General features: G+C 52.5%; 1 protein-coding gene across 4 annotated transcripts; it reads right to left on the bottom strand.

Annotated features, from left to right (window-relative positions):
* Window positions 1–1,842: 1,842 nt before the first annotated feature.
* On the bottom strand, window positions 1,843–15,193 carry LDB1 (LIM domain binding 1). Of its 4 annotated transcripts, none has more exons than XM_032607964.1 (11): window positions 14,813–15,193; window positions 6,746–6,848; window positions 6,576–6,620; window positions 6,391–6,466; window positions 6,193–6,295; window positions 5,847–6,019; window positions 5,211–5,333; window positions 4,893–4,976; window positions 4,677–4,800; window positions 4,330–4,472; window positions 1,843–3,615 (listed from the first exon to the last, which is right to left on the bottom strand). In XM_032607964.1, exons 1-11 carry the CDS (start codon window positions 14,835–14,837, stop codon window positions 3,385–3,387), a joined length of 1,230 nt encoding a protein of 409 aa, XP_032463855.1. In that variant the 5' UTR covers window positions 14,838–15,193; the 3' UTR covers window positions 1,843–3,384. The 4 variants fall into 4 exon arrangements, with proteins under 4 accessions (XP_032463855.1, XP_032463853.1, XP_032463854.1 ...); XM_032607962.1 differs by lacking the exon at window positions 14,813–15,193 and adding an exon at window positions 9,412–10,618; XM_032607963.1 differs by having other exon boundaries at window positions 2,929–3,615; window positions 4,324–4,472.
* Window positions 15,194–24,483: the final 9,290 nt, after the last annotated feature.

Consider the following 24,483-nt stretch of genomic DNA (forward strand, 5'->3'; position numbering starts at 1 on the left):
AGGCTTAGCAATCTACCTCTCCCCTGGACCCCCACCTCCCTTTCAGAAACACACACACACACAATGTGAACCTGCAAATGCTGAAACCCAGTCACATGCCCGCCCTGGCAGCCCCATAACCCAACACAATCGTACTGCCAAGCCATGCATTCAACAACACATCCTCATTTATGTACTTTTCACTGCCAGCTCACACCCAGTGGTCATGCCTCCTCTGCCTTGTTCAGCACCGCATCCCTAGCACATGGAATTGGGGCTGGCACCTGGAGAGGGCTCAATGAATATTAGCTGAATGAATGAATCCACAAAGACATACATCATAAACAAATGCATATACAAGCCCACATGCCTGTTAATACATGTATACGTCCCTTATATACACATATCCAAGCCCTCTCTGAGGTCAGAAGTTACTACATACACAAGCTCACACTCAGGCAAAAAGGTCAGAGGTACACCTAGTGCCAGACACAAACACACTGCAGATAGGTGTTACCTAGGACTTCCAGGGCGAATTAGTGGTCACAGCTGGCTGGTAAATGTCCTTCAGTCAGATCAGGCCTGCAGAGGGGTGGGATATGTGTGTGTGTACAAATGCAGGCCTTGGAGTTCTGAGGTCCTGGAGCAACGAGGAGCTGGGCTGGCAGCAGGGCAGGGCCGAGGTAACTGCATGGACTGGAAGGGGTGTGGGGTGGGCCATGCAGTCCTTTCCTCTGGTTTCTTCCTGCCAGCTTGGGAGGTGGGGGCAGAGGTGCAGGTCTATGAGGCCTTACTTGAGATCCAGAGACCTTAGTGAGGGAACAGTCTGAGGCCTCAGATTCCCCTGTCTGGGATGAAAATGAGGGAGACTTGGAATTGCCTGACGCTTTTACTGCCATGGCCCGGGTTCAATCCCTGGTCAGGGAACTAAGATCCTGAAAGATGCGCGGCACAACCAAAAAAAAAGAAAAAGAAAAGAAAAAAAAATGAGGGAGACTGGGTAGGGGTTTTTGCAGGTGCTAATACCCCTCCCCAACCCACTGCAGTACCTCCCTATCTTGCCAATCTTCTATAATAGTGGGGAAGGAGGGGAATCAGGGAGAATACCTGGAAAGGAGTCTGAAAAGTGCCTTATTCCTCCTACCATCTCTCTGTGGAGCTTCAGGCTGTCCCCTAGCAATAGTGCTTAAGCATCCTCCTCTCTCTGTGCCTCAGCCCAAAGTCAGCAAGGAGACAACCCCACTACTCTCCCGCTTCCCCACCCAGAGGCCTAACACCGGAGGAGACTAGTTCAGATCTCAGCAGGGCTGGTAAGCTAGAGGCCAGGTAGGGGTAGGAATCTGACAAAAACAGGACTGAGTCTCCCAAGAATTCTAACCACCCAAAGCTCCTCCAATCCAAGTCCCCTCCTAGGCAAGAACCCCCTCCTCCACTCCTCCCCCAACAGCTTAATCCAGGTCTATCTATCCCAGGAACCCAGCCTGCAGAGGACCACCACCTGTCTGGCAGCCCCATGACAGTTAGGGGTGAGGAACAATAGTCCTGGGAGGGGCTGGGAAGTCAACTTTTGAGGAATACAGGGCAGCCTGGGACACATCAAGAACACCACCAGAAGAGTGAGGGGAAATGTGAGATGGGAGTGAGGGGGAATTCACAAGCCCAATTCATGCCTCTTCCCCAATGACTGGTGTTAGGGACTGCAGGAAGGAGGGGAAAAAGACTGCCTTGGACTGAGTCATTATAGGCATCAATGACCAACCAAGACACTCTCAAACCAAAAAGTCTCTTTATTGATCGGTACCATACATGACTCAAATGGCCCAAAAAAAAAAAAAAAAAAAAAAAAAAAAAAGGCATTACAGCGGGCGGGGTGGGACATCCACCTTCCCTACCCCTTCCCTCAGCTCCTGACACAATATCCTTCCAAAAGTGGCAGCTGGAGTAGAGGAAACAGGATGTGGGGGACCCCAGAATCCAGAAGGAAGAGTGGGGAGAGAGGTGGTGCTAACACTTCTGGAACTGGCCACAGGAGAAGGCAGCGAAGCCACAGAGCTACGTCCAGACTCATGGGACCCTGCTCTCGGCCTCACCCTGCGCCTGGAGCCTCCACATGTCCAATTGTGAAACAGAGCTGAGGATCCTGGCTGCCTCCCCTGTCCTTCTATGAAGAAGGGGAGAGAGGAGATACTGGGAGATGAAGAGCCTTTACTTCAGCTGGAGGACAAAAGCCTATTGCTCCCTGGTGGGCTCAGAGCTGGGACACCCTCAGTGGCTTCTACCCCTCCTTGAAGGGCAGGGGAGGACTAGATATGCAGTCTGAGAAGTTGGGGAAAGAGAGTACTGGAGAGTGGATGAACCCCTCCTCCACCCATGCCTGCCCAACTGAGACAAAACAAAAAACACAGTGACAAACAAGGCTGCTCCCTTCCCTCCACACTCCCTAAGGCAGGGAGCCTCCCCCTCACCCCATCCAAGACAGCTGCTCTAGTGGAGGACTTGTAAAGAATATACACACCGTGGAGGGAGGGGGTTGGGGGCTGGGATAGAAGGAGTCACAAGCACTAGGAGGGCAGGCCAGAGTCCTAGAGGATGGGGAGACAGAGACAACAGCAGGGGGCTGTCACAAAAGTGAGGCCATCAATGGCGCCCTACCCCCATGGCATGCCTTCCCCAACTCCAGTCACCCCAGAGGAAAAGAGAAGAGAGATGGCAAAGTGTCTCCTTGGTCTGAAGCTCTCCAAACTGTGTAAAATGGTGATGCATACCCCACTACCTCCACATAGGCCCTAAGCTCTCCATCTGCCAGGCATAGGGAGGTAGCTGGACCTTTAACAAGGGGAAATAGGGGACATGAGTGATTTTTTTTTAAACTTACATTTTTAATAATATTATTTTTTAAAAAACTTGGAGCTGGGATAGGTGGCAGAAGGGAGGAGCCCAAAGCTTTACCCCTCTACTACCAGCCACCGAAGGGGAGGGTTTGGAGGAGGGGCATTCAATCAAGCCCCATAACTTTTAAGTCCCTAAGGGCTGTGGGCATAGACAACCCCAGGCTTGAAGAGGGTGGAGCCAGGAGGATGAGGGAACCCAGAACCTGGGGTGAGGATGGAGGCAAATGCCCTGGGAGGTGGTCAGGACATTTCTCAGAGGCCCAGGGTCCACATAGGCATCCACATGAGTACCCCCTTCCCCAAAAGGCTCTGCAGAGGCCAGCCCCAGCCCAGGGCCACTGGGGGGGCAAATCTTGGCACCTGCCCCCAGTGAGTCCAGTTCCTCCCTGAAGCAGGTAGATGAGGCTGCCCATTTTAGATGCTCAGTCTCTTCATTCTGTCTTCTGCTCCCTGGGGCTTCGAGGGGTGGGGCAGACAGGCAGAGCGCTGGGTGGTGGTGGCCATGGCAAAGCCTTTACTGGGAGGCCTGTGACGTGGGGTTCTCCGATTTGCTCTCTTGGCTGGACGGAGGCTTGCTGTTCCAGGGGCTGTTGGCGCCCAGGGCAGGGGAGTTGTTAAAGCTGTCCTCGTCGTCAATGCCGTTGGCCGCGTCAAACTGGGTGTTCTCCAGACGGGTGATGAGCCTCTCGTCCTCGTCCCCGAACTCCCCGCCCATCAGGGTGGGCTCCCCCACCACCATCACATCCTGAGAGTGGCGGAGGTCCCCAAACATAATCGGGGCAGGAGCTCGCCCAGCCCAGGGCAGCAGATACCCCCAGAGCCCCAACACCCACCCGGGAAACTCAACCCCACACCCCCCAACTTATACCCCAATTTAAAACCCCAACTCCTCTGATACCCTCTGCCCCTGGAATACTTCCCACTGAATGACTACAAAGCATCACAGCCTTTAACCTATATCCACTGGATTCTGGGAGAAGTCAGTCTACTCCTCTAGCTCCCTAGTCCATCTCTCCAAAATTTTAGGAGGCTCCTGAACTCTGTCCATTGTAAGAGAGAAGGAGCAGATCAAAAACACCGGTGGGGAAATGTATGTCCATGTATGTATTCTAGATTTGCACACATTCAAGTCTGTGTGTCCCTCTGTCAGCGTGTGTCTCTCTGGTGGTCTGTGTGCCCCTAAGCTGTCTGTCCTTTATGTCCATACGTTCCCATGGCTGTCTCCGTCCCTTGATGTCGTACGTTGCTACGTCTGAGTCTGTGTGATCACAATCATGCACATGACTGACAAGGACTGTCATCAGGGACAAGAGTCAGCCCACGATGGCAAAGTACACTGGGAAAAACTGTCTTTGTTTCTACATCTGCTAGTGAGCTCAGGATGGGACAGGGTCAAGGGTCAGGGGCCAGCAGTGGGGCAGCCCAGAAGAGAGAAGAAAGCCGAGATGCTTACAGGTACCTGGCTGGAGAGGGCGAAGGTGCTGGCTGGGCTTTTCTTCTTGCTGTTGCTGTTGTTGGTGTTGCCGCCCCCCGAGCTCATGGTGCTGCCCCCTGACATCTTCCTTTTCCGCCGCTTGCTGGGCTGCTGCCGTGCAGGCTCCGCTGTGCCAGGGAAAGGAGACTCAGGTGGGGTAGCGCCCTGGGACCCTTATTCCCCATTCTGGCTCCTAAGGAGCCTGAGCCTACCCTGATCCCAATCTCACAGACCCAGGAAAGAGGAAAGGGCTTTGTGAGGAGATAGCGATACAGCCTTGGGAAAGCAGCATCAGATACTGGTAAGAGCAGGTACAGGTGCAAGGCACTCACCAGGGGGTGCTACCATGCGCTGCCACTTCTGGAAGAGGCAGGTCTTGAGACAGTCACGGGGGCTGAGGCTGTAGGTCTTGTGGCGGGACATGAGCTCCTGCATGGGCTCGAGTATCACACAGAGCTGGGGGGAGACCAGTTAGTGGCTTGTCAGGGGACAGACGTGGAGTGGAGACCAAATGGGATGGGGCAGAAATTGGGTGACCAGAGACTCACTCGGAGGTAGTTGAGAGTGGAATTGGACAGCCCACACCGGGTGATGTTTTTGGAGAGCTGATCCAACATCTGGGGGTCCTGGGCCTAGAGGAGGAGAAAGGTAAGAATACTAGCACCTGGGTTGCATCTGCTCACCTGCCCTATCATCTTAGCCTCGTGACACCCAAGAGAAGAGGGGCTACTATATAAAAACCCATTTTTCAGATGGATAAACTTCAACCCTCTGTCTAGGGCCACTGGCGGGTAATGGCAGACCCCGTTCCACCCTTCCCGCTGCCTGCCCTCAGCCTTGTGGCTTAGGTTCTGTGCACAACTCACATGCATGGCAAGGATGCTGCGGGGGATGAGCTCTCGGTGCTGCCGGATGCTGAAGTGCCACGTCTTTATCCGCATCATGTCATCAAACATGAACTCCAGGTACAACCGGCCCTCCACACAAACCTGGAAACAAGCTTGTCACAAGTCTGCTCACCTCCCCACAAACGCAAAAGTATACCGGTTCCCCTGTTTCCCCATGATTCTCCCACTACATACACTCCTGCCACCTGAACAGAAATCTGGGTGCATAACTGACATGGACCGTCTCCTCATATACCTGCCACACCGGCACACACACACACACAGACACACACAGACACACACAGACACACACACACACACCAGTAGAAACGCTTAACAGATTCTTGTCCTCTCCTCTTGTAGCTAGTAAAACACTCGTCAGCCATAAGCTCCATGAGGACAGGCTCTTGTTCACTGGTGTCTCCCTGCGGCCCAGAAAACTGTCATGTACAAACTCAATACATGTCTGCTGAATACTGCAGCATGCCTGCCATCCCTGTGCATCCTGCCACTTCCCATTATGTCTCCCTGGGGAAAAGCCAAGTACATTTTTGGGAGCCAGAAGGGGAATCAAACCCAGGTACTTCAGTGCTCCACATCCAGTTGGGTGCTGACCTGGGTGAACATAGGTTTGCCATGCTGGGTCACCATGCTGCCCTGGTCACAGTCAAGGGAAACAAAGTTGCTGTGGAATGCCTCCTTGGGGTGCTTAAGTACATAGTAGAGCTCCGTAGCACCCCCCTCAAAGATGCTGCGGAAGTAGCGTGGGATCAGGGTCCGGCCAATGGCTGCAGAGATGGGACAAACTCTTCAGAACAGAAGGATCTCAAAAGTGGTCAGGCAGATACCACCCCTGCCAAGACAGATCCCCTGGGACAAATACCCACGCCCAGATCTTAGAAGGACACAGGAGATGTACGCTCTTACAGCAGCACTGGCAGGACCCCCAGAGGTCACTCACTATATCTCTTTGGTCCATCCTCCAGGCAGAAAGTGATGGTTAACATGGCATCATCCTCAAAGAACTCAGTCGTGAAAGCATCCCACCAGAGATTGTCACACTCCTAAGAAGCACAGGGAGGGGTGTGTGTGTCAGAAGACATGCCACAGGGGTGCCCAGATGGCCCTCTCCCTCCAAGCTCCTTTCCCCTGGCTATACCTCTGTCCAGTTTTGAAGCCGTTTGTTAAGCTCGAATATCCTGTAGTCAGTTTGGTTGCCATATGGTGTGTGCCTCCTGGGGGAAGTGAAGAAGGGAGATCAGTAGGAGCAGAGCCTCCCCCTCACCACCCCTGCCTTCACCCCTGTAATGGAAAGCACCAACCTCCCCACTGGACTCCACTTACCCAATCCCAGGCTCCAGGTAGGTGGGCGGGTACATGGGAGTTGGGCTGTGTAAGGGAAGAGGCTATGAGAATGGGGGTGGAAGACAGTAATTATTGGGGGGTGTCACTCCCTCCCCTTTTCAGGCAGGATGCCATCTGGGGAAGGAACAGGAAGTGGACGAGAAACTCACCCCACATCCCGATCTAGCATGGTGCCGGGATGGAAGGGGGGGAAGGCGTTGCCGTTCGGGGGCTCCTTGGGTGAGTACAGCTTGAATGACTTTGAGGAACAACCTAGAAGGGAAAGAAAGAAGGGGTCTCCTGAGTCCCTCTTGGCAGTGCTCCTAGAAGTCTGCTAGACTGTATGCACAGGGACTGGTCTTCTGGAGCCCCCGAGGGCACTAGGGGAGGGAGACTACCCTACGGAGCACCTATCCCAGTTCTTATTAAGAAACTAGAAGTTCTCAGCCCTAATACCCAAGACCCCATTTCTTCATGTGGCTGAGCCCTGGATGACAGAATTGAACCTGGGAAGAAATGTCAATACCACAGGATAAATAAATATCTAAATATCAGAATCTAAAATTTTGATAAACTCCCTTTTCATCTACATTATTTTGTTTAATCATCATCACAAGCTTGTGAGGTAGCAGGGTGGAGTGTAACATTCCCATTTTATAAATGAAGCAACTATAAGTCCAAAGGGACTTACCAAGATCGTACAGCTACTAACTGGCAGAGTTAGAACTCAAGTCCTAGGGCTCAAGCCTAGTCTTCCGATTCCCATATCCTATAGTATTTACCCCTCTATTGCCCTCTGGAGACCAGGTTGGGGGAGGGTAAAAGGGGATTTTGCCAACTCCCTGTTCCTTCTCCACCCCCAGGGTCTCAGGAGGGCAGGGGATAGAAAGATAAAGGGGGGGGTTAGTGCCTGCTGGGTGCCGCCCACCAGATAACCAGTTGGGCCTTCTGCCTCTCCCACAAACGGCCACTCCCTTATCAGCCCAGCCCCCCACACACACACCCACCATGGGTCTAGTATTGTCTCCAAACCAGAAACCCAAAGCCTCAACCCCTTTTCTCTCCTTAGACTTGCAGTGAGGGAGGGAGGTAGACAGGCCTCCAATGGGTCCCACTCTAGTTACATATAGAAAATAAGAAGCCCCAGGGAAGGAGCCTAGGTTTCAGGGGCTCAGTCTAGGAGGCAAGTGGTAACTAGACAGGGTCTCTGCTTGTGTGTATCTGTGCATGTGCTCATGTGTCCCCTCTCCACCTCACTCAGAAGCATACACAGTTCTACTCCTGCTCTACTATTACCTGACTGGAAGAAGTGTTACTTTCATAGCTAGGTAAGAGCCAGGTACCCTCACAATGCCATCTATCCCCTCCCCACCAGACAGGAGGAGATGGTGAAGCAGAGTCCTAGTCACAGCTGCTTCCTCATGTCCCCCAAACTTGATTGCATTTGGAAGGGTAGCTGTATCGGCTGTATCTGAGCCCCATCTCCAATTTAGATACAAAATCTATTTTGTTCCTTGGGAGGAAGAGACAAAGGAAGACCCTGTACCAACATGTATCATTTAATTCTCTCCCCTGGGTCCCCTCCTCACAATATGGGCCAAAGGAGGGTCCCAGAGAGGCCTACCCTCCACCGTCCCCAAAGACTCAGTGCCAAGACTCAGAGCCTGTGTGTACCTGCACACGCGTGTGCCTCATCCTGCCTAGCAGGCTTGCACCCGCAGCTCGCCCCAACATGTCTACCAAGGGCTGGAACCCAGCAGCCCCAGACAGGATCAGGGTGCCTGCAACAGGCCCTTGCCCCACGCATGAGCTCTCACAGGCCACATCCAAATGCTCCCAGCACGACATACACAGCCTTCACATGCCAGTCAGGACTGAATGAGGAGCATGTGTCCTCAGGAAAGAGGCAGTCCCACCCAACCCCAAGTCTCCCCACTCCACAGACAGGTGGACAAGGCCATGTAGGAAGTCAAAGCTCACATTAGCAACCAGAAGCCAGGCCTGGGCAATGCACCCAGTAGTCTAGATTATTAGACCTGGCCCTCATCCCCTACCTAGGCCCTCCTTTCCCCAAAAGCATTACTGCCCCTGCCCCTCAGTTTCAGGACCACTTGAAATGTATCAGCTCAAGACCCTAAAGAGAAGGGAGGCAAAACACCAGAGTTCCTCTCTAACTCTGAAAAAAGTTTCAGAGCTTCAATTTCTCACTTGAGAAATGACAGGCATTGCCTGGGGCTAGGTGACAGTACTGAGGAGCTAAAGCCCAAAGCTTTGGGGCCTCTATTTACACGACCAGTGAATGGACACAAATAAACTCAGCATCTCTCCAGAGCCATAGCAACTCCCAGTAGCCCCAGCACAAGGGCTGGGGAGTGAGAAGAGAAGGGGAGGGAACATCACCCAGACCATCTGTCCCCGCTGCTGCCTGTCCCCAGCAGCAGGGGTAGAGGGAGCAACGTGGGGGTGGGGGTGAGGGGATGGATGTGTCATCCAGTCTTGGAGTCAGGCAGAGTCCCATCTCCCACCTCTAGCAACCTAGGAGCCCTTAGGAAGGGGGAGGAAAGAGGAAGAACCCAGAACTCGTAAAGTTTTCTCAGAATGGAAGCTGCATCCTGTGGCCTAGGGGGGCACCTCCAGCTGGGTATTTCCATGGTAACCAGCCTGACCCGAGGGCAGGCCCCCTCCCTTTGGGGGCTGACCAGAGGTCAGCAGGCCCGAGAGCCCTCTCCTCTATGAGCTGGGTCACCTCTCTCACAGCCAGCATACCAGGCCCGGGCCAGATGGAGGACCTTCCACCCACCCCCAACAGGCTTGCAGGGTACCCAGACTTACTTACCTGGGAGAATTGAGGGGGCCAGGAGAGGTGCGGGGAGCGGCTGCGAGCCCAGAGGGGCCCTGGCAGGGGTGAGGCCTGAGGGGGGGCCAACTTCAGCCGCTCATGTCCCGAGTGGGACAGGCAGGCCTGGCTGGGAGTTCCACTCCGCGGGCTGCACAAAGACTCGCACGCACGGCCTCGGCCCGCCCCACGGCGGCCACAGCCCCGGGAGAAAGTTACAATGGCCACTGGGCTGGGGACCCGGGGCCAGGGGGCCGGCCTGGGGGGCGGGGGGCCGCGGGGAGTCCGGAGCCTTCTTTGTTTGCAAGGTTTCCCTCAACAATGGCTGCTCCGCTCTTTCCTCCTCCTCCTCCTCCTCCTCTGCTCTCCCCGCCGCCGCCTCTGCCTCTGCCTCCAAGCAGCCCGCCCGCCCTCCCCAGGCCAGCAGGCCCCTCCGCCGGGGCACCAGCAGAGGCAGGGCCCGGCACTCACACTCACTCACACTCGCTCACGCACAGACACACACAGCGCCCCGCCGGCTCCCTTCCTTTTCTCCCTTTCTCTCCCTCCCTCCCCGCTGGCTCTCTCAGAGCCTCTCTCAGAATGAGGCCCCAGGGCGGGCGGAGGGTGGAGCTGCCCCCACCGGCCCCGCCCCCTCCCTGCGAGGAAAGAGGAAGAGGGAGAGAGGGGAGGGAGACAGCTTGAGAGAGGGAGGCAGGCAGGGAGGACTGCTGAGAAAAACAAAAGAGAGACAGACTGGGAGAGACAGGGGACAGGCCGGAGAGAGGGAGGCAGAGAGACTGGGTCTGGAGAGACCGGGATGGAGGGGAGGGCTGTGGGAGCCAGGAACTGGAATGCCGCTCCCAAGCCCCAAGCGGGGTGCTCAGGGGTGAGCTGGGGAGCCTTAGCCACAGGCAGGGACGGAGGAGGGCACTCGTCCTCTCTGGAGACTCCCAGTATCTTCTAACGGTCTCCCAAACATCCCCCAAATCTCTCTTCCTCTCCCTAGTGATCTCTCGGGTTGAAGGCTGGCCTGAGCAGCCACCCTTGGCTGGTGAAATCCCAGAGCAGCTGGGGGAAGGCTCCAGGGGGTTATTTTTGACAGACACACACTCAGACTTCAGCCTGTAAACACTGATTGGAAGGAGGGGGACACTCCAGGTTCCCTGCCCCCAACCCAGCTTAGTTCCAAATGCTGACTACCTTTGCAGGAAGCCCCCTTTCCCCCACCCACCCATCATCATCATCACCACCACCACCACCACCACCACCACCACCACCACCACCACCACCACCACCACCACCACCACCACCACCGGAGGCACGTGGGTGCAAGGGAAAGGGGCTCTGTTAGAGCTCAGGAAGGCAAACTTGCCCATCTGAGGGTCCCCAGAAGGGGTCTAGTCTGCTGCTGAATCCTCCCCCAAACCCTAGGAAAAAATGGTGTATGGTTACCAGGGTAGGAACCTGTTCTCCAATGCAAGGGGGGAAGCCCAAGAGAGGGGGCTTTTCTAAAACTTGGATAGTGGTCCAGGCCCTACTACCTGGACAGAAACACACACACACACACTCTCTCACTCTCTCTCTCTCTCAAGTGGGGGGCAGTAAGGACTTCCTTCTGCTTTGCAATTTGAGTCTCAGCTTTGTATTCCCGACCCCCCAACCAGATTCACACACAGCCCCACAACAGGATGGCATACACACCAGCTGACTGTGCAATAATAATACTATTGCATCTGGCTCTGTGAACATCCTCCACACACAATTAACACAGCTCACTCTCACACAAATCCGTACCTGATACACACTTCAACCCGTGATATACCTCAAACCTCAAATAAACCCAAACCCAGGACACACACACATACACAGTGGGACCTGTGATGCACATGCCCCAAGCCCCAAGACATACCCCAAAACTGCATTATACCTCCTGAACCTTTGACAGACTGCTACACACATACCCTGACCATTTGTTACCCAGGGACTAACCCCACCCCCGTCTGAAATCTGCACACCATTCTCCATCATGGCCTGGCCATATGATACATCCTGGCTTTCATAAACCTATCGAAATCTATACTATTCAGCCAGAATGCCTACCATCATACTGCCTACCACCAGGACTTGAGATACTTGTCCTGACTCCCAAATTTACAGCCCAACTCTGGGATAACTACATTCCTCCCCCACTGACAGGACAATTCCTGTCATTTGTTTTGTGCCTTTAAACTTTCCAAAGCACAGTCACAGGCAGTACCTCAAGAGATCCTAATAGCATCCAGGGCCTATTATCCTAACTTGCACAGATTACAGTGAGACAGGAAGGCCTGAGGCTGGAACCCTGGTTCTAACCCCACTCACACAAGCCCAGCCCTGGGGCACTGCAGCCATTCCTACTGCCTGCCCCTTCCAAGGAATGGTCACTCCAGGCCCCAAATGACTATCTACTTGGGGAGGGGAGATGGTTGTGTGCTCTGGCTTCAGCATCCAGTTCAGAACTCAGAACCCCCACCCAGTCTGTCTCCTCAAATTTCAGGGAGAAGGGCCCCTAAACCAGACCCTGGCATATCATTCAAAACGGGCCCTCTCCTAGTTCCCCTTCTCCAGCAAGTCCTCTCTCAGTTCGGACTTAATTCTCCCACTTGCACAGGGGCAGATGAGGTCCAACTAAAGAGAGCAACTCAGAGTTAGAAGGCTCTAAAATTGGTGGGAGGTGGGGTGGGGAGAAAGCAGGGAGCAGCAAAGACTGACAAAGGTGATGAGGGAGGGAAGAGCACGAGCACCCCTGCTGGAGGTGGGAATTCTGAAGGGGAGCAGCCCGCCCCAGCCCACAGGATAAGGCACCAGCACTGCCCCCTGCCCGGGCCCCTGGGGCTCCCTGACCCAGGCCTCCAGTGTGCCTGCCCCCCTTCCTTTGTCTGTGCCCGGCCTCCCGTTGGCCTGGCGCTCTGCCATCCTCCTCTCCTGGCTCCCAGCCGCCACCACTGCTGCCTCCTCCCCTCCCCCTACTCCTCCCTACCTTAACCCTTCTGAGTCACATGCTGCCCCAGACAGGCCCTGGCCCCCTCAGCAACCTGCCCTGCCCAGGATGATGTCCCTTAGCAGAGGTCCTCCCTGCTCCTGACCAAAGCCCCAGAAGCTACTACACACCCCAGGAGCACTATGAGAGCTAGATGTGTGTATGTGTGTATCTTGTAGTGTTTCCTTCTGCATGTGCATGTGTGTGGGTCTGCGTGTGCTCTGGCTTCCCTCAGTCACATGTGTGGGGCATGTGCTGTCTCTGCCGGGCTGGGGGAGGAGGAGCCGGGAGACAGCAGCAGAGCACAAAGGAGAGACTCAGGCAGGCAGGCAGGCGGGCGGCAGGCAGGCAGCCTGCCAGGGCGCCTGGGCCCCCACCCCAGGGCTGCTCAGGTTGCGGGGGGTGGTCTTTAGGCCTGGACTGGACATGCTGCCACGGGGTCCCTGTGTTCGGCCATGTGCTCACACACACCCATGCAAGCGTGGTGCCCTCCCTTACCCCGAATCCTACCATTTCTCACCCCCAGGCCACTCTCATGCCCCTCCCCAAGTGGTTCTCTTGAAGACTAACCTCCATCCATCCTCTGTGGCACCAATCCATAAGACTTCCTCACATTCAGGAAAAAGATTCCCCACTCTCAGCCATCTTAGGCCCCCTCTTCCCCAACCAGATCACCAGACACACAAAAGGAACATACCTTTTAGGGCACTGCCTTAAGTTGTCCCCCCTCACACATACAGGTCCTCTTCTGTACCCATGCTGCTCCCTGAGAGACTGAGAGGGAAACTTTCTCCCTTCTCCTACAGGACCAGGCACCCTACCTCAACTTCAAGATCAACCTCCCATCTACCTCCAGCCTGACAACCCTTCCATACTCACCTCCTGCTCGCTATTGGTAGGCACTAATAATCATATTTAAGACTCAGCCCTTTAGCTATGCTTATGTAGGGTGATGGAGGATCAAGGCCATGGGATGGACTCAGAGAATGGATGGATCTGAACAGGGTACTCAGCGTGGGGCAATTGTAAAGAAAATACACAAACACACACACCAAGCTGGTAGGAGGAGGAATGATGGGGCCAGGCAGGATTCCAGCTTGGCAGGCTCTTCCCTCTCCTCCTCTCCCCGACCCTCTGCAGCAGGAGCCAGGGGTTCCCACACCTGGATATCCCAGGATTCTTAGGCTCTACTAGCCCTCCCTCTGGGCCCCATGCCCCTTAAACATCAGCCTCAGCAAGCACTTTAAGTGTGTGCCCAGCCCAGCAGAGCTTTGGCCTGGGTCACATGATTTTCAAGGAAGCTTCCGCACTGGCAGCTTCCCTTGGGGATGTGTGTTGGGGGGAGGGGGGTTTCCAGTTGTGAGGTATGGGCCTCCCAGAGAACAGGGCATTTGGAGGGGCTAAGGATCCAAACCAGGCTAGATTCAGGAATACCTGACTTTCCAAAGAAAGCTAACTCCTGCCTGGGACAGAAGGGGGTCCTGCAGATAATTCAAGAACCCAGAGTCCTGGGGATGAATATAAACCGTGTTCTGAGGCCCTCTGAAGACCACCTCTCCAGTCACACGGCCCCTCTCCTTCTCCCTGGCAGCAGGAAAGAACTCAGACCCAGGCCTTCCTCCTCCCTAGCAAAGAACTCAGACCCAGGCTGTCTGTCACTGGCAAGAGCTGATGTGTTTGGGGGGAGGCAGGGATCTGAACCTAAGTCCTCTCATTGGGGTCAAGCATCGCTCCCCTCAATTCAACTCTCACAAGTCACTCTTATTTCCTAGCTTGCCTGGGGCTGCCACATTCCCCCTCCCACTAGGGCGAAGATGCCAGACCCAAGGGCCCAATTATCTGCCCCCCACACCCCAGGAGGACCTCGTGTCCTTCAGGAGGGCCAACCTTCCCTGGCAACAGGCAGGATAATTTGGAGGGGGGCAAGACGGCCCCCAATCAATCCCTCCCCCCAAACAGGGTCCTCAGAAACAGCCTGGAGGGAAGTGTCACAGAATAGGTAAGAGGGAATAGGCAGCAGGGAAGGGGGGGCAACCCAAACCAGCCAATCACAACTGTATGATGACCTGAGGGGGGGGTCAAAAGTCCAGGCTCACTTCTGATTGGCTAACACCCTGGAATTCTGGGAATTTCAGCCCCCCCAAAACCCCTCCCTAAGTAGCCTCCTCCACCAAAAAACACATACAAGCTAACCCCAGCGCCCCTTACCCGTGCCTCTGGGCTGCTGCGCATTTACACAGTTGGGGAAAACCTTCCCCCGACTGAGGCCCCACACACCCCTCAAGCCTCCGACCACAGCCATGCTATCGACGCCCCACACACAAGTTCTCACCAAACAAGGGGTGAAGGATCGGTAGGGAGGGTTCGGGGAGGGGCCGGGCGGCCGCGCGCCCCACTCACCAGGACAGGCACAGCCCACTGACATCTTCACATCGCCCGCCGCTGGGGGCCCAGCCAAGTCACGGTGCCCGCCCCGCGCGGGGACAGGCTGGGCATGAGCCGCCGCCGCCGCCCGCGGCCCCCGCTGTCCTCGCCGCCGGCCCGGCCCGGCCTCGGCCCGGTGCGGGCGGCCCCTGGCTGCAGTGAGGGGCCTGTCAGGCGTGGAGCAGACAGGAAGGAAGCCAGGCAGGAAGGCGAGCTGTCTCTGCGTGTGTGCGCGCGGGTGTGCGTCCCCGGAGTGTGTCTCTGTGTGTGCGCGTGTGCGTGTGCGTGTCTGTGCGCTCCCGCCGCCCTCCCCGCCGCCAACGCCGCCGCCGCTGCCGCTCGCCCCCTCTAGCTCTCGCGCTCCTTCTCGCTCTCGCTCTCGCTCTCCCTCTGGTAGGCGCCCGCTCACCAGCCCTAGTTGGGCTGGGCCGGGCTTTATTAATATGCTAATTGCCTGCTAGTGGGCGGGGAGAGCAGTGTCAAAGTGACCCGGGCGAGGGCGCAGCGGGCGGTGACTTGCGTGCGCAGCGCGGCGGCGGACGGCGAGGGGCCGGCAGCGCTCCGAGTTCGGCGTGCTTGTGACGCAGCTTTTAAAAAAGGAGACCGAGGCAGAGACCCGGGAGAGGGCGGGCGAGGGGAAGGGAGAGGAAGCGAAGCCTCACGCTGGGTCTCCGTCCTCCGGGCGCCGCTGGGTTGGGAGCTTAGAGGAGCCGAAGCGGGAGCCGGGACTGGGGGAGGCGGGGCCAGGGTGGGCTTTGAGATGTAGCTCTCTCTCCACCCCCCGGCCGCGCTCTGGGAGGGAAACGCGACTGCCGACCCCCCGCCCATGCTCTCTGCTGAAACCCCAATCTTAATCTGGAGGACCCTGGTTATGCGCTCCCACCCCAACGTGGGTGGGGAAAGCAGCACTATCTTAATTCTAGTAGCAACCCCTGAATTCACTTCCCCCCTAAATTAATTACCCCTCCCTTGCCTGCTAAACCAGTTGGGACTGGCCCTAAAAGGGTTAATTAGGTGAGGTCCCGGCCCTCCCTCGCCTAATTGCCTGGGATCTGGGAGAAGGGCGGGCAGCGAAATGACCGCCAGGTTGGTCTGGGGAGGGAGAATCCGTAGGCTGTCCTTTACCCTTGCAGACTCTGACTCATCAGTCAAGATGCTCACCTCCCTTCCCCCTTTCTCCATCCAGTTTCAGCCTCCCCCCCCCCCCCCCCCCGCCAATCGCCTGGAAGCTGCTTTCCTTTGAGGGCCTCCGAGACTGGGAAGAACAGGAAGCAAACCCCTCCAGTGCCCCCTACCCGCAGGGGCTGTGGCCTCAGTTGGAGGGGGTGGGGTGGAAGGGAGGATGATGTGGATGGTCAACGTAAGGAACACTCCTTCCCCAGGGAGGAGCTTCCCAACCTTCAGGCGCTCCTCAAGGATTCCCTAACCCAGCCGGGGTGGGGGGCAACATCTCCATCTCCATCCCTTCCCAAAAGCCCAGCCTTAGCTGCCTCATAAACAGGAAATACCTATTAGCTGGGAGGAGGGAGGGGCGGGGAGAAGTCTGGAAGAGAGATTTGGACCCCTCCCTTCTGGGGGGTCCCCAGCTGCTAGTTTCTCTTCTTTAAGCTTCAGGGTGGGCTACAGGAGTAGATGCTGGGGACCTGGCCTGGTGTCCCCTTCCTAGGGCGTCTGCCCCAGACTGGGTGAAGGGTCCTCCTTCCCTTTGTTACTTAGGTGGGGATTGATTGTGAAGGTTCCCTCACCCCTGCCCAGCGTCTGCACAGCTGGCTTGACTGGCTGGGGGAGGGTTACAGATGTGGAAGCTTAAGTGTTTATGAGACCCCTTAAGCTTTTGCTGAGGGAGCAAGAAACGAAGGGCAGATGCAGAGTCTGGGAGTTGAAAAGAGGGCCTGCCCAGGGATGGGCATCCCCTCCCTTATGCTCAGGAGAGGGTGGGGGAAGGGAACTGTAAGCATAGCCTCTCACTAACTCCAGCATTCCGTCCACTTTGTGGATTTCCCCACCCCTAGCTTTCCCTACCTCCACCCTCGGGGGGGGCGGGGGGGGGGGTGTGGGTGAGATAGAAGCCTGCAGAGGGATGTGACTGAAGCCATCCACACTTACACAGTTATTTCCTTGGCAGCATCCCCTGCGTGTGTCCACCTCCTCCCCACATTCCGCAGGGCAGAGGTCAGCACTACAGGGAGTAAAGGGAACCTAAAGCAATGGAAACAGCCTGGAATTTTGGATACCTCAGTTTGAATTCCAGCTTTGCCCCTCACTAGCAAATTACCTGGGACAACTGACTTCCCCATTCTGAACTCTAGCTTTACCCTCTGTAATTGGTACCTGCAGCTTGATGAGAGTCAAATGAGACAATGTATGCCCAGTCGCCTAGCCCAATGCCAGCCATGTAGTCAGTACTCAATATACATTAGCTCCTTTCTGCTTTCTTTGAGGTTATCGGTTATTTCAAAAGTTTCAGGGGCTTCCCTGGTGGTGCAGTGGTTGAGAGTCCGCCTGCCGATGCAGGGGACACGGGTTCGTACCCCGGTCTGGGAAGATCCCGCATGCCGCGGAGCGGCTGGGCCCGTGAGCCATGGCCGCTGAGCCTGCGCATCCGGAGCCTGCGCTCCGCAATGGGAGAGGCCATGAACAGTGAGAGGCCCGCGTACAGCAAAAAATAAATTAAAAAAATACATTTCAGGAGTGGGCTGAACTGGCTGGACCCCTTTCACTCTCTACTGTGTATGAATTTACCTTCCCCCAATCCTGTAACCACTCACCCCTAAGGCCACTCATTCCAAATAACTAGCTTGGCCAGATTCCACGGTGATCACCAATCACTTGAGTGGACAAAGGGGCTTATAACCCACCCTATAGGGGGGACCTTGCCGCCTCTCAATCTAAGGCTCCCTTCTCCTAGATTACACATGTGGAAGGTGGAAGGCTGGGAAGAAGAAAAACAGCATTTGTTGAGTATACACTATGTGCCAGGTACTGCGCAAGGTGTTTCACACCTGAGATCTCATTTACTTTTAATAATGACCTTTGGAAGAAGGTGCTGTTACCTCCACTAAACAAACAAGAAAACAGATTCAGGAAGGCTAATAAATTCAAACTTTCTGTAAAACATTCTTCTCTGTCTTCTTTGCCTACTAACTAGTTAATGCCTTTTAAACCTCAGTTACACCTTCACCTCCTCTGGGAAGGTACTCCTCTCACTCCCACCCCAGCTGATCTATTGGTCCTGTTTCCTTTAAGGAAATATTATCTCAGTGCTGTTGAATGGGTGATTAAGTTAAGTGGATTCACCTCCCTGAACTTGCCCAAGGTCACACAGCTAACAAGTACTTGACCCAGTGCTCTTTTCTGCCTTACGTCTAGTTTGGACTAGGCCTGGGGAGGAAGAGGAAACCATCTTTGGAGCAGCTCTGGAAACTGTGGTGCAGGCAAAAATGGGAGAAGTCACAGATGCCTGGCAGATAGCCCTGGGGTGTGGTAGGAAGGCAATGAGTCTATGTGGAAGGTCTTTAATGACAAGGTCCTGGAGGGTGGCAGGCTTAGCTGATGTGGATGGATGGATTTGAGCACCCAGTATTTTCTTTTTTTATGGCTGCATTGGGTCTTCGTTGCTGTGCACAGAGTTTCTCCAGTTGCGGCGAGTGGGGGCTACTCTTCGTTGAGGTGAGCAGGCTTCTCATTGCGGTAGCTTCTAGCTGCGGAGCACGGGCTCCAGCAGTGTGGGTTTCAGTAGTTGCAGCATGCAGGCTTAGTAGCTGTGGCTCGCAGGCTCTAGAGCGCAGGCTCAGTAGCTGTGGCGCACGGGCTTAGTTGCTCCGCAGCATGTGGGATCTTCCCAGACCAGGGCTCGAACCCGTGTCCCCTGGCATTGGCAGGCGGATTCTTAACCACTGCACCACCAGGGAAGTCCAATATTTTCTTTTTTTGAGGTGAAATCACATGACATAAATTAACCATTTTTAAGTGAATAATTCAGAGACTTCCCTGGGGGACCAGTGGTTAAGACACTGCACTTCCACTGCAGGGGGCGTGGGTTCAATCCCTAGCCAGGGAACTAAGGTCCTGCATGCCATGTGATGTGGCCAAAAAAAAGTGAATAATTCAGGGACATTCCAATATTTTTAAATACAGTCATTAGTGCAAGATGGACTCTAGACATGGGGATGAAGCAAAATGGGAAGTGAGAAGAGGTGAGGTGGTAAGGAAAGGAGAAGGGAAGAGGAGCCCCACAGAGAGGCAGACAGCAGAAGCAATGGGCTAGACTGCTTTAGGACAGGTGGGTTCCCTGCTTCTTCCAGCTCCTAGAACCTGTCCCATCCAACTTCTTCTCCTGACCTTGACCTTGGCCTTCTCTATTTTCTCCCACATTTCTCTTACCCCTGAAACTCCCTCAAATACTCATTGGTATTGCTCTTTCTTTCAAGGACGAGTCTTCTTTTTCCATCAAGATGGCAAATATGTCTTATTGATGGCTCTGTTCCCAGCACCTAAGAAGGTGCCTAGAACCTGATATGTGTCCTATAACACTTACTAAATGATTATAAGAATTCTGATAGGATTTATCTTTTCCTGCTCCAACAAGTGACTCCTTCCCTTCTTGTCCATTTACCATCACCATCACCATCACCATTTACCATTACCATCCCTCTCTCTGTCAAATCAGTTTGGCAGATTTGGCCAAATAACTATGTAGAAGGCCCCATCCTTGTGTGGAGGAAACATTACGTCTGGAGGAAAGGGATCTAGGAATCTGCATTTTAAAGAAGTGCCTCAGTTGGTTCTTACACATGCCAATATTTGGGAATAGTTCCTTCTAAAAGGGTCCATGCCCCTTCAGAGCATGCCACCAAATGGGATGAAACCTATTCATTCATTCCATAAGCAACTGCTTAGTACAGTGGAGGATACACTACTAAGAACAGAGGAACCAAAGAAAACAGTCTACTCTATTCACTGTGTGCCCCTGGGCATATTATTTAACCCTCCCTTAGCCTCAATTTCTTCCTCAGTAGAATGTGGACAATAATCCCTACTTTTCTAATTCTTCCAGGGATATTGCAAGGAGACAGCAAGCTGAAACCATTCCTCAAATGTGGGTTGTTTGGGGCTAAAAATAAACCACTAAAAGGAATATTGCCTGAAAGTTTGCATCTCCCTGAAAGAATAACTGTAAACCAGGTATATTAATTATCTATTACTATGCAACAAGATACCCTCAAATTCAGCACCTTAGGCAACAAATTTTTGTTATCTCCCTTGGTTTCTTTTTATTTTTTATCTTTTTTCCCTCAGTTTCTGAGGGTCAGGAATCCAGGAGTGGGTAAGCTGTTGGTTCTGGCTCAGAGTCTCTCACAAGGTTGTAGTCAAACTGTTGTCCAGGTCTTCAGTCATCTTGACTGGGACTAGAGAATAAGCTTCCATGTTCACTCTAGTGGTTATTGGCAGGCCTTAGTTCTTCAATGGCTGTTGGACAGAGGCTTCAGTTTTTTGCCACATGGGACTCTCCATGGGGCTGCTCACAATATGGCACGCTGCTGTCACTAGAGTAAGAGATCAGAGAGAGAGAGAGAGAAACAAAAACACGTGGGCTGAAGCCTCAGTCGTTTTATCATCTAATCTTGGAAGTGACATATCATCACTTCTGCCTTATCTTATTGGTTACACAGACCAACCCTGGTACAAATGGGGAGAGAACTACATAAGAGTGTGAATAACAGGAGGCAGAGGTTATTGGGACCCATCCTGGGGGTTTTCAATGACAACAGGTCTGGTCCTTAGTGTTGCAGGTCTGGAGGTTTAATTTAGGAAGTTAATCAGAATTCATCAGATTCACGAAACTGATTCACACAAATTAAATACACATGAAACATTATCTTGGCACTACTCTGCCTCTTTTCTAGAACTCCTTAGTTAAACTAGTCTTCCTTTTGAACACAAAAAAAGTGTTGTCGGACTTCCCTGGTGGTGCGGTGGTTAAGAATCCACCTGCCAATGCAGGTGACACAGGTTTGAGCCCTGGTCCGGGAAGATCCCACATGCCTTGGAGCAACTAAGTCCATGCGCCACAACTACTGAGCCTGCTCACCTAGAGCCTGTGCTCTACAACAAGAGAAGCCACCGCAGTGAGAAGCCCGCACACCACAACAAAGAGTAGCCCCCGCTCACCGCAACTAGAGAAAGCCAGCAACGAAGACCCAACGCCGCCAAAAAATAAATAATAAATAAATAAAATAAATTTATTTTAAAAAATGTGTTGTCACTTGAGAGCCCATGCACTGGCTGTTCTTCTTACCATAGAATGCTCTTTAGAATGCTCTTTGAATGGCTAGGTCTTCCTTGTGATTCAGGTCTTACTTCAAATATCTCCTCCTCCTTACCTGATCACACCGTATAGAATAAAATTGTCCCCTCTTACCTTTTACAGTCTCCGACCCATTTATTTTCTTTTTTTTCCCCATGCAGGATTTTAGTTCCCCAACCAGAGATTGAACCCGTGCCCCTGAATTGGGAGCACAGAGTCTTAACCACTGGACCGCCAGGGAAGTCCCATCCCATTTCTTTTTTCTTATTAATTAATTCATTTATTTTTGGCTGTGTTGGGTCTTCGTTGCTGCACGTGGGCATTCTCTAGTTGCAGCGCGCAGACTTATTGCGATGGCTTCTTGTTGCACAGCACAGGCTCTAGGCGTGCGGCCTTCCATGATTGCAGCACGCAGGCTCAGTAGTTGTGACATGCGGGCTCAGTAATTGTGGCATGTGAGCAGGCGGATTCTTAACCCCTGTGCCACCATTTATTTTCTGATAGCCCTTCTGGTGCTCTGAAATTATTTTGACTCTTTGTTTACTTGGAGGTTGCCTCCCCACTAGAATGTGAGCTCTGTTAGGGAGGGTTTTTTTGTTTCTGTGTGTTTGTTGGTCTGTTTTGCCATTGCTGTATCTTCAGTGCCTAAAACATTGCCTGGTGCATAGTAGGCACTCAATAAATAAACCAGAATGTTGATTTGTTAATTCACACTGAGAAATATATGTCATGTGAACTGGGTATTTTGTCTCACTTGATCATCTCACTCTCCCCATAGAAAATGATATGGGAAATCAGTTATTATAATCAGATGAGTCTTTGGTGAATGTGGAGTCAGGCAAAGATGTGATTGACACCCAATATTTGGTGGCCTGTGTCTCTGAGGTTTTCCTTCCTAGCCCTTAGGAATGCACCAGCCAAGGAGACTAGTAGCCACAACACTCCTGTCTAGGTGGCAGTGGAGACCTAGAGATATATTTGTATCTTTTTTAGTAGATTCCATGCAGACACCACATGTAGGTGAATATTTTTTTATCATATGCTGAATAAAGAAAAAAGGGCACAGCTTTCTGCTTTCTTTAACATTAATCTTCTTCCCAGAGTCTAATCCTTATAATAATGACCATAATTAGTGCCCAAATCACCAGCATTTACAGAGCATCTCTTAGAGAATGTTTCTTCAACAGAGGAAGAATTGTGCCACCCTATATTGGTTCTTACTGATTTCTCACTGGCAAATTATTTCTAAGTTTATTGGAAACAAACTTTATTGTTGCCCTCTCTATTTTATAGGGAGAATTGTGAACAGATTCACTTCATCCAAAAGGTTAGTAAGGTACTTCCCTGGTGGTCCAGAGGTTAACACCCTGTGCTTCCACTGCAGGGGGCATGGGTTTGATCCTTGGTCAGGGAACCAAGATCCCACATGCCTCAGGGCAACTAAGCCAGGGTGCCACAACTACTGAGCTCGCGGGCCTCAACTAGAGAGTCTGTGTGCCACAAACTAGAGAGCCCATGTACTCTGGAAGCGGCACGCCACAACTACAGAGCCCATGCATGCTGCGCCACAACTAGAGAGAAGCCCTCACACCATAACGAAGGGCCAGGGTGCCGCAATGAAAGATCCCGCATGCCTCAACAAAGATCCCACGCGCTGCAACTAAGACCCAACGCAGCCAAAAAAATTAATTATATAAATAAATAATAAATTTTTTAAAAAATTAGAAAAAAGAAACTAACTAAAAGAAAATTGTATTAGTCGTCCCAGGCTTCCATAACAGAATACCACAGACTAAGTGGCTTAAAGAACAGACATTTATTTTCTCACAGCTCTGGAGTTTGGAAGATTAAGATCAAGGAGCTGGCAGGGCTGGTTTCTAGTGAGACCTCTTTCCTTGGCTTGCAGGTGTCTCTTCCTCTTCTGCAACCATTCCTACTGGATTAGAACCCCTGCCTTTATTATGTCATTTACCCTTAATTACCTTCTTAAAGGCTCTATCTCCAAATATAGTCATATTGTGTGTGGAGCCCTTCAACATATGAATTTTGCCCATGGTGAAGGGGGGACGACACATACAATTCAGTCCATAACAAGAGGTCCTCTCTTCTCATGAATTTTTTGTGGGAATGTGTATTATTTTTTATTTTTTTAATACTTTGTGCCACACGGCATGTAAAATCTTAGTTCCCTGACCAGGGATTGAACCTGTGTCCCCTGCAGTGGAAGCGCAGTGTCCCAACCACTGGACCACCAGGGAATTCCCTGGGAATGTGTATTAATACAACCTTCTTGAAGGGCAATTTGGCATTGTCCACCGAAATTTCAAATGTACATACATATATACCCTTTAACTCAGAAATCTCCTTTTGAGGAAAGTATTCCATAGAAAGAGTGTACAAAAAGGCAAAGATTTAAAAAAAAAAAAAAAAAGGGTTTTCCTTGGGAGTCCAGTGGTTAGGACTCAGTGCTTCCACTGCAGGGGGTGTGAGTTCCATTCCTGGTCAGGGAACTAAGATCTCACGGCAAAAAAAAAGGAAAGATACATGTACAAGAGTGTTCACTGTAGGGCTTCCCTGGTGGCGCAGTGGTTGAGAGTCCGCCTGTCGATGCAGGGGACACGGGTTCATGCCCCGGTCTGGGAAGATCCCACATGCCGCGGAGCGGCTAGGCCCATGAGCCATGGCCACTGAGCCTGCGCGTCTGGAGCCTGTGCTCCGCAACGGGAGAGGCCACAACAGTGAGAGGCCCACGTACCGAAAAAAAAAAAAAAGAATGTTCACTGTAACTTAATTTGTAATAGTGAAAAACTAGAAATCACAAATATAATTTAAATAATGATAATGATGTTAAATTATATATTCATTTAAATAATGATATATTCTTTTAATGGAACTGGTACTCACCAAGATCTCAGTATATATTGGTTAATGAATGGACAAACATATTGTTACATGAAAAAAAAGCAAGTTATAGAACCATACATGTGGGATGGTCCCATTTTTGAACAAAGGTCAATGTCTGTCCCTATACATTTTTTTTAAGGTTAAAAAAAACACTTCTGGGAATTCCCTGGTGGTCCAGTGGTTAGGACTCCACGCTCTCACTGCTGAGGGCCTGGGTTCAGTCCCTGGTCAGAGAACTAAAATCCCACAAGTCACGCGGAGCAGCCAAAAGAAAAACAAAATAAAACAAAACTTTTTTATTTAGAGGGGCTGGAATGATTGTATGCTAATTAAAACAGCTAGGTTGTATAACAAATAACTTGAAAATTCCCTATTGATATTCTCCAAGAGTTAGATTCCATTACACGTGACTTGTTCTTTCTTTGGGCCTGGAAAA

This window comes from Phocoena sinus, chromosome 16, assembly GCF_008692025.1.
Source record: "Phocoena sinus isolate mPhoSin1 chromosome 16, mPhoSin1.pri, whole genome shotgun sequence".
Taxonomy (NCBI): Eukaryota; Metazoa; Chordata; class Mammalia; order Artiodactyla; family Phocoenidae; genus Phocoena; species Phocoena sinus.